The following is a 14,402-nucleotide window of genomic DNA, read 5'->3' on the forward strand; positions in this document are numbered from 1 at the left end:
TATCTTACTGTCCTTACAGAAATGTACATATTGAACAGATACTGAATTCTTTTAGAATGTCATAATTTCTGCTATAAGCATACACCTTTATGGGCGTATTGTAAAAGATAAAGACATTTCCAATATTTCAAACATGTTGAAGTCTACATTTTTTTCTCCAGTGTGGTGGTGGTGATGAAAAAAGTTGTAATCACAGATTTAATCAATTTACTATGAGGAAATTAACATAAAGACATTTTCTCACCTTCTAATTTACTAAATTATATCTTCTCAAACTATACAAAATTTACTTTATTTCATATAGGAGTATTTCTGGCCAGGATACTATTTAGAGGAAGAAAGAATTTGCATGTGTAATTCGTACTGCATTTCTTTTATCTCAGATCTGTTAATAATGCCATTTGTCTTGTGCCTTGGGATATGCCAGAGGAGCAAGCTATCTTTGCATGCGTTCTCTGTTGTTTATGCATTCCTCTCACACACTTACGTGTCCTCATATGGCCAATTAGTCCTTGCTGCTCCCCTTTGCCCAATAAATCATGGCTCTGTCCACTAGTGACACTGGTACTAATGTGAATGTAGTTCTGCTGCTGAGGTGGGCCTTGTAGAACACACTGTAAAAAATGTCAAGTGTTTGACCTGTGACAAAAGCCTAGAGTATTTTATTTGAAAGCACAAAAATATTGTTTGAAAGAGGGGGATAAAAAACTGATTAATGTAATGGGTGAAAACATTCTCGTGGATGTTTAACAATCACAGTATGTTCCTTTTCAATGGTTTAAATGCAATCTCAGAATAACATTCCTTATTCTAGCACTTGGTTTCTGTACTTCTGTGAAATAAATGGTCTAGTACGGACTAAAAAATCTGGCCTCAGTCAGTTACATCAGACCCTAAAATGAAGAATTTTGTTGTTTAGGGTTTTTCAAGCAAATAAAAACATCTTTAAGAAGAATTTATTAACATTTTACAATGGAAAAATCAGTTAAGTTTGAATCAAATATGTGATATCCGATGGGCACCAATGGCAATTGAAGGCAGAAGGAAAAAAAATCACAATAAATAAAAAATGTGAAGGATTGCTATGGAAACAGTAAATGAGAAGTTATAAAGCAAACAAGATTGATAAAAGGCACTAAGGGCATCAGAGAGTTGTCTGATAAGTAAGCTGACAAGGATATGGGTAAGAGGATGGGTTGCAGCAAACTAAGAAGAAAATAATGAGGATGTAAAATCATGAGTAACCGTGTTGGCAAAGTAGCAACTTTCAAAAAATATATTTGTATTTCTTTTAGAGAAAAAGTCCTTTGTATTCAAATCAGAAGAGACCAGGAATGTACTTCCAAACCTCTGAATAACCAAACAAGATGTTATTTAATATCTGTTAGGCTCTGATGGTTTATAGTCGAGTTCCAAGAAAATGCTTGGAAGACTTGAATGGCTGCTGAAAATCTCAGTCTGGGACTGATGGTTCTCTGGGAATCATCACTGGGCAGGAAGGTGATATTTTTAAGTGTTCTGTGAGATTTGGGACGTATCTGGGCAATACTGAGTACTTTTTTTCAGTGACATGGAGGAAATTGTAAGATCGTTACTGATGTGGAAGTGACACGAAAGTATTGAAATAGTAAAAGTATGGCAAGGCAGGAACAGAGAGCTGTTCATATTACTTGGTAAGCTGGGCCCATTAAATGAGCAAAGTACCTTTTAAAGTAGCCAAAGTTATTTGTTTAAAAAACTGGAAATGCAGGCCAGAATAGACTGCATTATGGAAAGCAGCAACTCTGGAAAAGATTTACGAGTCAGTGAACAAATAATTCGGATTGATCTCCTACTTTGACGCTGTGGCACAAAGAGCTAATTCAGTCTTTATGAATATAAACAGGAATGGTAGATGGTAGGAACAGGTGAATTTACTTCTGAGTGTGGCACTGATGAGGCTAGTACTGAAATACTGGATCTACTTCTGGTGTTCACATTTTGAACAGGGCTTTAAAAATGGGATAGGTTGCAGAACAGGCTGAGTATATTAACTTAGGCCTTGAGAAAATGCCTTAAAAGAAACTTAAAGATTTAAATCTTTTTAAAAATACCCAAAAGAATGTTAGTTATATATAAATACCTTCATAAGAAGAAAGTCCTAGTTATTGAAGATTTTTTTTTTTTATTGCAGCAAAGATACTAAAATTAGAAATAAGGTCCATTATTAATAGATGGGAACATCATTTGAACACAACAGCAAGAAAAATGGGTTCTCTGTCTTTCAGAATATCAAAACTGTAAAACTTTTTAAAGTTTTCCTTCAAGTGGTTGCAAGCTGTTGGACTCAGCATGGCATAAGTGAGGGAATATGCTGGTCTGCAAATAGTCAGTCTAGAGAACGCTGCTTTCTTGACTTAAAGTATATGAATATTGAACAGTTTTTGTTCCTCATAATTTGATAAATCACAGAAGGTCAACATTAGCTCTGGCCAAAAGTTGTATAACTGTTTGTCCTGAGAATTACAGCAAAAGTATTGTAATTGCAGTATTAAAATGTTTATTCAAGACAGTTCAAAAAGTAGAAGCAGGTATATGGAGAGGTGGCTTGGGAATATAATCTGTGTATTTACTGTCTTAAGAGTAAAAGAAGAATTTGAATGAGCTCTTCTAAAAAAGGTTCAAGCCACTTAATGCTCATTTGACTTAACTTCGGGGATTGTAATGCCAGCAGAATGGAGGAAACATTTTGTTTGGGAAGGGACAGTGTAGTAACATAGTAATTTATAGTATTAAACAGATGCATCGAAGTGTGTGGACATGAGGTCTGCTCTAGAAGGAAGGTAATTCCTGAATGCCAGTAGTTGAAATCTGCAAGTACTTGTTGCTGCCGTTATCAGTACCAGAGGATTACCAATTTTGTTATTGTTTAAGAATCAACAGATTAGCGTATTGAATTGATTTACTTCAGTGCCTGTGAAGATACTAGTGGTTAAATACCTTGAGCTATTTGAGAGATGACAAAGCTGCTTGCAAAAAATCCATCGTTAGTGACTGTTGTGACACTAAATGAGGTTGAGATATTGTTCTTTCCCCCTTTAATCACTCTGTCCTTTCCATGCTCTCCTTGTCGGTGCATTGTCCAGCCTAGCCATTAGATTCCGACTGTCCTCCAGGTTGTGTCTGGGACAAGTGGAGTTTCTTGCGTTTCAGTTTATTCACATGTAAAATGGTCTTGAGAATTTTTATTTCACTGTGAGTCTTCATCACTTAATGTTTTGTAGAGAAGGACAAAGTGGTGTTAGTTTATCATTAATGGAAACTGCCATGGGGAAGGACTTCAGTTAAAATAGTTTGTGCTAGGCATTTTATTCTGAGTGGATGTACAGTCCATAGCCAAGCTATAGTTTGCTCCTTTTCTCCTTGACATCTCAAAAGTCTTGTGTGCCATAGTTCAAAATGTATCAGAGAAACACAAGAAGGTGGGATTTGGTGATGGGTATGGCACAGGAAGAGTTCTGGTGGAAAAGCCTTCTTGCAGGAAGAAAGACACTTAGCCTCCAGAGGAAAGTTCACAGGGTATCGCTTTTTACTGGTCTTATTTCTGGAATTCATCTCTGTTAAATAGTCCTGTAAATTCTTTCCTGGTCATGTTTATAACATATCTCTTTGCACAGGATTTTCCTCAACTGTAAGCTGTTTCTTTCATGTGTGTTGTATTTGCACTTTTCTTATCCCATAAGAAGACACTGATTTCTCATAGATGGAAAACAAAGTGAGGCAGTTAACTGCAATCAGACGGCAAACATGGTTGGGACATACAAATGCCTGTTACAGATAATCTCTTCTCACCCTTTCTCCTCTCTCCAAAATAGAATCCTTTGTACCTGCTTGTGCTCCCTGTACGTTTTTTGTTTTTTTTTTTTTTTAAATCCCAGAGGAACCAACCAACTCTTATCATGTTAGGGCCAACAGTGTGTATTGTCTCAGTCACAAAAAAAAAGTTTGAGTAGGGAAGTGCCATCCACACAGCATGGCTGAATTCTTTGATTTATTGTCCTAAGGGATGCTGCTAGCTTCTACCAGGCAGTATTGCGAACATTTTCTTATGCAGCTGACTAGGTGGAAATGTTAAGCACTTCTGTCATACTAATGGGCCCCCAGTGGGGAATTGCTGGATCTTTGGTATGAAATATCTCTGAAGTAACTTCAGTATAGCGTATGGGAATTTAGCTACACAGCTGAGGCTGTATACATTCCTCTCATTGACTGCCTCGGAAGAGGATACAGCAAAACAGTTTTGAAGGAAGCTCTTGTCTCAGCAACCAGGCAAAGTGGCTTTTTGCAAGAATATCCTCCTGTTTGTTTTGCTTAGCTTTTTTTCTTTTTTTTGGCCAATTTCATAAACACTATCTGGAATATTCTGTGACTGCCAGCATACTTCCAGATGATGCCCACATGGACACTCAGGCTAAATTTGAAATACTTTAAAAGATTGTTATACAATTCTTGCATGTTCTTTGCTTCTCAAATTATTGTTACCCATCTTTATTTAATGCTCAAACTATACTGTACAAATGTACTCTGCAGTAGCAAGTTACTGTCAGAGAGTGGGTCACTGTCCGAGGAGGCTTACTGATCAAACGGAAAAAGGAGATGTGAGATGATAGTGGAGACTGACCATGGAGTTTGCACACTTTTTAACTAAATAATCAAACTTTTAAAAATTGAATGGAAAAGTTCCCTATTTCAACCCCTGACTTCATCGTACATCTGGTAAGACTTGAGTTTTGCCCAAGTATAGCTGGGAGACATCACTGAGAAGTTCAGAGGCTGAGGGAAATGCTGTTGGCAATTCCATAAGTAATACTCCATCTTGTCCATGGCATCTTCCCAGCAAGTCATTGTAGAGCCAGTGTCCCGCTGTGCCATCTTACAGCTCTAACATGAAAATAAAGAAAGAGTCTTTAAGCATGGTGCAGTTCAAAACCAAATTCCTCCAACCATAGAAGGACCCCAGACCTTACCTTCTAAAACTTCCTCTTCAGTCTTGTAAAAATTTAAATAGATGCCTTGATCCTTCTCAGATAGAATTCTTTCTGATTTGATTTTGAAGACCTGTTGGTTCTGACAGAATGAAAGGTAGATTTATTTGCAAGTTATTTGTGTGCTGTGCATTCAGCAGTATTGCTGAGAAGTAGCTTTACTGTCACTGGCAATATAGTGGGGGACTAACACTCATATAACTGTCCTCATCATATAGGCAGGGGATGTTAGCCACAGAGAAGCAGCAGGAGGATTTTTTTTTCTTACGAGAAATTTGCCCAACAGCAGAAATCAAACAGTAGCCATTGATGTCACTGACAAAACTATTTATGGCTGAAAGGATTGAAGTTGCTCTGTTAACATTTAGCCAAAACCATAGTTTCTACACAGAGAAGAGCATTCTGTTTCAGCATATAAATTGACAAGCAAGTTCTGGAAGAGAGATGAGTGGAAAATCAGCAGGAAAGTGTAGGTAAGAAGCAAAATTCCTAAACTACACTAACTCTGTGTGAATGTTACCTGAACTAACTGAGGCCAGGATAGAGGAGCAGCATGTGAGAGGCAGAAGATTTAACTCACCAGTTTGGAAGGGTTGACTACTTAATAAGGTTGACCGCTGATTTGAAGGAGCGTGGTTACTTTAAGGTAGTTATTTAATGGCCTGGATTTAAGTTTAATTTGACATTTTTGTTGTAAACCTTCTCTAGTTGTTTCTTTTCTTATGCCTGCACGCTTCTGTTAGTAGTTTCATAGTGGTAACTGATCATTTCTTGTTGTGGTAATCTCTTAGCGCTTCGCTGTGATATTCATCACAGGTTTTTCCTCTCACGTAAGAAACCTGTAAAAGCTTACTTTACAGATCTCTTTAGAAGGAAAAACACTGTGTGTGACTCATGGGTCTAATACATTTTGATCCTTGTACACCTCTTTCTTTTTTGATTAGAGTATCTTTTTATCATTATTAGAAGGACATACTGTGCCAGATTTTATATATACAAAGTTAAAAAATTGTCCACACTTCTAAGTATTCATAGTCCTAGCAAGGTGTTTGAAATAAACCTTCTCTGTGGTGTCAGGAGGCTTTTGTGGGCTCCAGACAGGGACATGCTGTGGAAATCCATATGCTCTTCCTACCAGCCACAGAACTGTCACTTTTTGCTCTTACTGCATTCCTGCACTGTAAAAGATCACATATCCCCTTCAGCCAAGCTCACCTTTATATAGTTGAAAAAGATCCTGCAAACATCCCAAAACTCTGTCCCTGGCTGCTCCTCTTTTAGAGGGTTGTGCTGCAGTAACTAGGACATACCTTTACAAAGTTTAATATGATACAAAGTTGGCAAGATCAGGCAGTCAAAGTTGGGAAATTCCTTGGTCCTATTAACTTGGCTATGTCTCCCAAGCTGTAAATTCAGAGATAAACCTTAATAAGCAGCACTTCTCTTTCTGGGGCACGTTAACCATAGCTTGATAAAACTTCCATATACAAGGGAAATTAAAACTATCCTAAATGTACTTCATTGCTTAATTAAAAGTGGAATTTGCTGAATTTTGGATGTTTGATCTTGAAGGTGTACTATTGCACTCATGCTATTCTTTATGTTGGATGTTTCAGAGTTTCATTTTTGCTCAAGAAGAGAAGATAAGCTGAAAGTAAATGGCCCATGCATGAGTTCTCTTGACTTTACCCATAGAGCTTGTGAATCCTTTGGACCAAGAAGTCCATCTTGGGTGATCTGCAGGTGTAGTGCATAAATGGCACTGGGTTATCCTCTGAGATTTAATGTGGTTTTTAAGACATTCTTCATTTTAAGAAGGGAAACTGCTTGTCAGTTAGGAGGAAATCATAGCAAACCCTAATTCCTAGATGGAAGTCTATCTGCCTAATGTTATTTTCTGTTATTTTAAAAATTAAAGGCTGTGTAATCATGTAGTTTTAACGAAGTGCTATAGTTGTTTGGTTTACTGAGTAATTTGTATCACTATAGCATCTTCACACAAAACTATGAGAGCACTCTGCGAACATTAATTAAACTCTATGACACCTCTGAGATAGAGGCAAGTCCTGTTCTCATTCTTCAAATTGGGAAAATGATGCACAGACAAATTGGTGGTGCAGTTCCTTGATACACATCTTTTACAACATAGCCACTTAAAGATGTTTCTGTTCTCTCTCCACCCAATGATTTCTTCAGCTGTGCCAGTTCAAGTGTTTGCATAGTCTTATGCTTAAGTAGGATTCATTCATAAACAGTATGTATTGTTTTCCTAATCTATTTCATGGCTGGATGCCAGGTGCCCACCAAAGCCGCTCTATCACTTCCCTCCTCAACTGGACACGGGAGGGAAAATATAACGAAAGGCTCGCGGGTCGAGATAAGGACAGGGAGATCATTCACCAATTACCATCATGGGCAAAACAGACTCGACTTGGGGAAATTAATTTAATTTATTACCAATCAAATCAGAGTAGGATAATGAGAAATAAAACCAAATCTTAAAACACCTTCCCCCCTTCTTCTCGGGCTCAACTTCACTCCCGATTTTCTCTACCTCCTCCCCTCCCCAGCGGCGCAGGGGGATGGGGAATGGGGGTTGTGGTCAGTTCGTCACACGTTGTCTCTGCCGCTCCTTCCTCCTCAGGGGGAGGACTCCTCACACTCTGCCCCTGCTCCAGTGTGGGGTGCCTCCTACATGAGACAGTCCTCCACGAACTTCAACATGAGTCCTTCCCACGGGCTATGGTTCCTCACGAACTGCTCCAGTGTGGGTCCCTTCCACTGGGTGCAGTCCTTCAGGAACAGGCTGCTCCAGCGTGGGTCCCCCGCGGTGTCACAAGTCCTGCCAGCAAACCTGCTCCAGTGTGGGCTCCTCTCTCCATGGGGCCACAGGTCCTGCCAGGAGCCTGCTTCAGTGCAGGCTTCCCACAGGGTCACAGCCTTCTTTGGGCCCAGCCACCTGCTCCAGCGTGGGGTCCTCCACAGGCTGCAGGTGGATATCTGCTCCACTGTGGACCTCCATGGGCTGCAAGGGGACAGCCTGCCTCACCATGGTCTTCACCATGGGCTGCAGGGGAATCTGTGCTCTGGCACCTGGAGCACCTCCTCCCCCTCCTTCTTCACTGACCTTGGTGTCTGCATAGCTGTTTCTTTCACATATTCTCACTCCTCTCTGCGGCTGCAATTGCTGCTGCACAGTAACTTCTTCCCCTTCTTAAATATGTTATCACAGAGGCGCTACCACCAGCCTTGGCCAGCAGCGGGTCTGTCTTGGAGCTGGCTGGCATTGGCTCTGTCGGGCATAGGGGAAGCTTCTAGCATCTTCTCACAGAAGCCAGCCCTGTAGCTCCCCCACTACCAAAACCTTGCCATGCAAACCCAATACAGGGCATAGCCCCACATAGTGTTGAATTGTCATAATTAAAGGGAAAATAACCTATGGGGAAAGAGTCTCTTAAACCAGTTCACCATAGGTTAATTAATTGTGCCACACATGAATGGTATTGGATCCCACTGAAGTAAGCAACAAAACCTCTGTTGGTTTCATCATTGCAGTTTTTGCCAGCTTTCAGCAAAGCCAAAAAGAGAAGCAGCTCTATGGATGCTTACATGCAAAAAACCCCCCATTTCTTCCCTTAATGAACAAAAAAACTTTATTCTGGCCAGAGCATGCCGCTTGCTGACTTGCTTGTATACTAATAACATAAAAACTAAACGTTCTCTGGTTGGAAAAAATACTTCTTTTTAATCTGAGGATTAAATCACTGATCACGGGCTATTAAATCACAGATTATTAAGTCACTAATCGCAGATATTAAATTATGTCATGTCCTAAACAAAGTAACTAACACCAAGTTTATATTAAGAAAATGAGATGTCAAAAAAGTGGCTCTGGGAAAGGGTTGTAAAAAAACCAATAAGGCCATATCAGTGTGATGATAAAGTTAAGATTTTCAGTCACCTACAAGACAGCAGATTCAGTGTTAGCCTTAATTCTGTACCTCTGCATCTATATGTCATCATAGAGTTCCTCAATATATCTTTTATGGTCTTCAAGCTGTTTTGACACCCTTGCAAAAACAGACTGGATTAATGCATTTCTTTCACTGCATCTTTCAGCCATGAGGATATTCTTCCCTGACTCATCTTTTATCTGCAAATGGATTTGCTTACTATAATGATGGGAAATAATTCTCTTTCTGAATTAGAACAATTTCTTTCTGTGGTGCTCATCACAGAATTTATTGCATCAAGCTGTAAAGTAAACAGGATTTTCTTATCCCTCCTTTCACATGTGGGAAACAGAGACTAAAGCCAAACATTTTTTGCAAGTGACCACATAGAATTAACTCGGCCTGAGCACCAGTAGCTCTAAATGAATTTCTGCAGATTTCAGTTTGTTTATTGTGGCATGAAGACTATCCTGCAAGAGTATAATTCAAACTCTTTTTAAAATTCTATTTTATTTTAAGGCTGACAGAGGATTATGGCTTTTACTTAATATCAAGCCAGGAATTTGAACCAGCAATTAAGAAGTGAAGGTTTCTTTACAACCTTATTGGTACCTTTGCACCAGGCAAGCTGTTTAACAGAAGTCTTAAAAGTCATGTGTGTGGCAAACAGTTGAACATTTGAACAGGTTTTTTTTTTTGTTCGCTGTGCCTCTCTGCATAGCTGCATTTTTTTGCTTGAATTTACAGCTTCTGTCAGTCCCGTACTTTTAAGAGGCAGTTTAGCTGATTTAGGAAGTGAATCAGTAGATTTAATGGACTACACTGATCTGACTTTAAACAGCTAATTTTCAATATCCTTTGGGCTGTTTGAGACAAACAGGAAAAGTGGTGCTGGTCTGATCTACCAGCAATCTGATCTGCTACAATCATTGTAGTCTCCAATGATTGACTGTTTAGTACATTTGAATTGGGAGAAAAAGCTTTTTGGTTTTTAGACTGCCAGTTCACATGGATTTCAATTTAGTAAAAGCTGGAAGTAGTTTACCATCTTTATATGATTTCTCCATGAAGTTAGGTGGGCAGAGTCCAGGTGGCTAAAAAGAAAAAAAGAAATAAAATAATAAATTAAAAAGACCCAGCCAGTTAGAATGAAAGAGGTTGACTTCATCTGAGAGCAGAACTAGCTGCTTGCCTGAATTCTCACTGCACAGCTCAGGCAATCTGAAGGAGCTGTGTAACTTTGCAGCTTGTGCTGCACCTAATCGATAGAAGGACTATCAGTTTGGTCTTATTCTCAGCACTAAGATTAATTTAAAATGTGGCTATGTACGTGTCTTCGGCCTACATCTAATGTAGCCATTTATTCTGGGGGGATACTGTTGTAAGAATTTTCATGTCAGTGACCAAGCAAAAAGGTTAGGTTTTGTTTAGTTGTATGTGAGGTGGTGTCGTGGTTTAACCCCGACTGGCAACTAAGCACCACCCAGCTGCTCACTCACTCCCCCCCACTGGGATGGGGGAGAGAATGGGAAGAGTAAAAGTGAGAGAACTTGTGGGTTGAGATAAAGACAGTTTAATAGGTAAAGCAAAAGCTGTGCATGCAAGCAAAGCAAAACAAGGAATTCACTCACTACTTCCCATCGGCAGGCAGGTGTTCAGCCTTCTCCGGGAAAGCAGGGCTCCATCACGTGTAACGGTTACTTGGGAAGACAATGCCATCGCTCCGAATGTCCCCCCCTTCCTTCTTCTTCCTCCCAGCTTTTATTGCTGAGCATGATGTCATATGGTATGGAATATCCCTTTGGTCAGCTGGGGTCAGCTGTCCTGGCTGTGTCCCCTCCCAGCATCTTGTGTACCTCCAGCCTACTCGCTGGTGGGGTGGTGTGAGAAGCAGAAAAGGCCTTGACTTTGTGTACGCACTGCTCAGCAATAACTAAAACATCCCCGTGTTATCAACACTGTTTCCAGCACAAATCCAAACCATAGCCCCATACTAGCTATTGTGAATAAAATTAACTCTATCCCAGCCAAAACCAGCAGAGGTAGATACAAGTGAAAACAGCTATACGGTAGGAAAGCATTGCAGAACAGATTTTTGGGTCCCCTTTCACCTGTGATAGTCTTTCTTATGCTTATCCACATGCAACAAGCGTCCTCTATTCTTTCAAAGCTTGATAGCATCAGTTTAGAAAATTGGATTGTCTAATCATGCTGCCTGCCTTCTGATGACTGAACAGATGCTGTCCTGTAAACTACTAATTTTTGCAGATAGTCATGTGCCAGTAAGGAAGGTGCTTTCTTCTTGAATTGCAGCAAGGTGTCAAAAACAATCTTTATACATGACACAAAATGTTAATGATCTCTATAAATATAATGAGAATAAAAAACAAAAATACAGTCTCTCTATGTATTCATTAGAATCTTTAATTCTTTATATTTTCATTGACAAAAATTAACTGTGTCAATACATCTCATCTGTTCTGTAGTTTGAGGCAATGCCATTCACTGTACGTAACCCTTGGCTGTTTTATTCGGTCAGTATATCACAGTGTGTTTTCCAGGTACCTTTATGCTTTCCGTTGGAAACTGCCAAAATATTTTCTTGTACTGGTTTGTTTAGATTGTATAGTTTTGAAATATTTCCTGTTTTGGACAAATGTCCTCTCTGAAAAGCCTTTGTGAAATTTCAGGAGCAGATTAATACGATCTTTTGGTAAAGATCTCCAGTATGCATGTGTCGCTTGATAGACTTCTTTATGTAGCCTGTCGTTAGATACTACAAGTTTTGTTGTATATATTTTAAATGTTGATTCTTGTTCAGACTTTGGGAGCTGAGCACCTTTGGGAATAGTTTAGATCCTCACAGCTGCGTGGTACCTTTGTGTTTAATAAAATCAGCATGCTTCTCTTCTATTAAAGCGCAACGTTATTTTCAGTGTAGTTTCCTTGAAGCTTCCGTCAGAATCAGATGTTAAATTCTGAATTTGCAGTCAGAGTGGATAGTGGCTGCTGCGTGGGATGATGGGTACCTTCCCTCCTTCTCCCTCCTTCCATGTCAGCTCAGATCCCTTCCAGTTGAAATGAAGTACCAGCTAATCATAAGATGTATAAAGTAGTGAAGACAATTCTTCAGAAAGATGTATGCCAACTCTACTGTATAAAAAATTCAGTTGCTCCTACCTTGTGAAAGTCTGCTGTGTTTGTGCATGTGTTCACATATATCTTCTGTTGAATGTTGCCTAATTTCTTTTGATATCTGACTAACCTTATTGCAATTTCCTCAATTGTGGAAGTGGCAGAAAACTTTTACATAACATGAACTAATAGCAGCAGGTCTGTTCTGTTCTAGCTGTTGAATTATTCTGCGACTATTATTCAAGTCCCTCAGTATTTGCCATTTATTTGGATGATTGATGGCAGGTAAATTAGACCACAGGCTCAGGGCAGGGTTAAGTATTTTCTGGTGTATTTTTACAGCATTTGCTAAGATGAGGCCCTGATCACAAATCAGAGGTTTAAATCCCACTGCAGTACATATCATTAATGGTCTACAGTATTGTCCTTTTCAGTAGCATGTAGAATAGCCCTGTTTCTGGCAGTGGTGCAGACCCTCTCCTCAGTCTCCTGTTAGCAGAGCCCCATCGTGTCTGATGTACCGTTCCAGACTGCAGGCTGGTATGTGAGACTTGAGGTCTGTGTCTGTTGGAAAGGTGTCTACCGTGTCTCTGCCAGTAGGACTGTGAAGATGCAGTATATGTTTGACTTCTTCAGCTGCAGCACTTGGTAGGTGAGGTCAGGAGGGTGCCTGTTCTTCATTTTTGTGCGCCTCTAAGGCTAGATAAATACTGCAGTCATTGGTACTTCTGAGTGGGGATGATAGGAATAGGCAAGGAGGTGATTAAAATCTAGATGGTTTTTAAGTATCTGACAGTTCGGCCAGTTAGCGTATCTCATGTATGACTTAGTGAGAGACCTATCTGTGATGGTTGCGTGCCATGAGAAACTAGGCAGCAGAAAGCATCGCATACCTCTCTCAAGTTAAAACCACATGGATTGAAGGGGATTGCACTGTTACTGTCTCTCTTTGTGCTAGATAATTCATCTTTTCCAGTATGCTTTGTATCTGTGCTGGCAGGATACTTCAGGTCACTAATTACTAATCTTCTGTTTGAGCTATACCAATGCTTATCACTCCTACTACTTCAGTACTTGGCAGAGTTGCAGTTGAAAAACAGATCTGGAAAACAAGAGGAGAGAAGAATGAAAAAGTGAATACAAGATATATTCAGTCATGTTCAGATGCTATAGTGCTTCCTGTCCTACATGTTATTTATCTGTTGATAAGCAGATGCAGTAATGCCCACTCTAGTCATTTATGCAGCTATATGGATAACTGCCAATTTTTTTTTCCTTGTTGTTGAACTTCTCTTGCAGGGTAGATGAAAGTTCATCAACCTAATAGTGATACTGAGTTTCTTGTGCAAAAAGAAAACAATTTAGAATAATACATACTTTAAATCACGGGGCTGTCAGGGTGACACTGATAATAATAATTGTTATTATTATAACAATAACAATTTTTGCTGTTTATCTGCAGAAGCTGGAAAAGTCTGACTTGGATAACTGGGAGAACATCAGAGGACCTCGTCTGTGGGAAGATTCCAGGACTGTTCAGAAGCAACGGCGGGAGGCTGCCCATCTCAAGACAGAGTGACTGAGCAAGCCTACTTTGGTGCCTCTGCAAAAAAAAAAAAAAAAAAAAAAAAGTCTCAGGCTGGACTGTCTTATTTTTAAATCCAGTGTCAGGAACAGACATGGGAGGGGAGGATTGCACTGAGCAATTCATGCCGGTGTATATATAAGTAACTGTGAGATCAGTCCAAAAGGTACTGTATTATATGAAGCTCTTTGTTTGCATCCATTTGCACAGAGCTCCACAGGCTGTATATATGAATTCTCAATTAAAAAAATAGGTGATTATTCTACTGAGAATATCCCATGGTTTTTCAATCCCTTTTGTTCAAAACTGAGATGCTTCAGCAAGGAATAATATTTCAGGAGTCACTTGTCAGTACCAGAAGTTGTCGTCCTAATGAGAACAACAGTGCTGTCATCTAGATGTGTGTGACCAGATAAATGCTGCTTCAGGGAGCCCCTGCATGACTTCAGGCTCTTAAGCTTGGAAGGGACTCCACAGGCATATGAGCTGTTCAGAACAGTGAGTCCATTTTTGGCTAAATAATATTCTTGTGTTTCATTTCCAGGAACTTGACTGTACAGAGGCATATACAGAGTGTCAGCTGGTAATTGGTCAAATAACATTTGTTTAGCTGTGGTTAGATTTTTGTGATTAGTTTATTGATACCTTCGTGCAGGCAGGACCTTTGCACTGGAACTTCTCAGTTTAGGTTGGAAGAATTCTTCC

At 39.6% G+C, this 14,402-nt stretch overlaps 1 protein-coding gene across 1 annotated transcript in view; it reads left to right on the plus strand.

Annotated features, from left to right (window-relative positions):
* The window catches only part of LOC127017222 (cytochrome c oxidase assembly protein COX16 homolog, mitochondrial), a 51,717-nt gene extending 38,004 nt beyond the window's left edge, over window positions 1-13,713 (plus strand). The window contains exon 4 of the mRNA XM_050898196.1: window positions 13,575-13,713. Coding sequence (XP_050754153.1) covers window positions 13,575-13,691 — 117 coding nt within the window. The 3' untranslated portion in view covers window positions 13,692-13,713. The remainder of the gene's footprint in view (window positions 1-13,574) is intronic.
* Window positions 13,714-14,402: the final 689 nt, after the last annotated feature.

This window comes from Gymnogyps californianus, chromosome 5 (assembly GCF_018139145.2).
Source record: "Gymnogyps californianus isolate 813 chromosome 5, ASM1813914v2, whole genome shotgun sequence".
Lineage (NCBI taxonomy): Eukaryota > Metazoa > Chordata > Aves > Accipitriformes > Cathartidae > Gymnogyps > Gymnogyps californianus.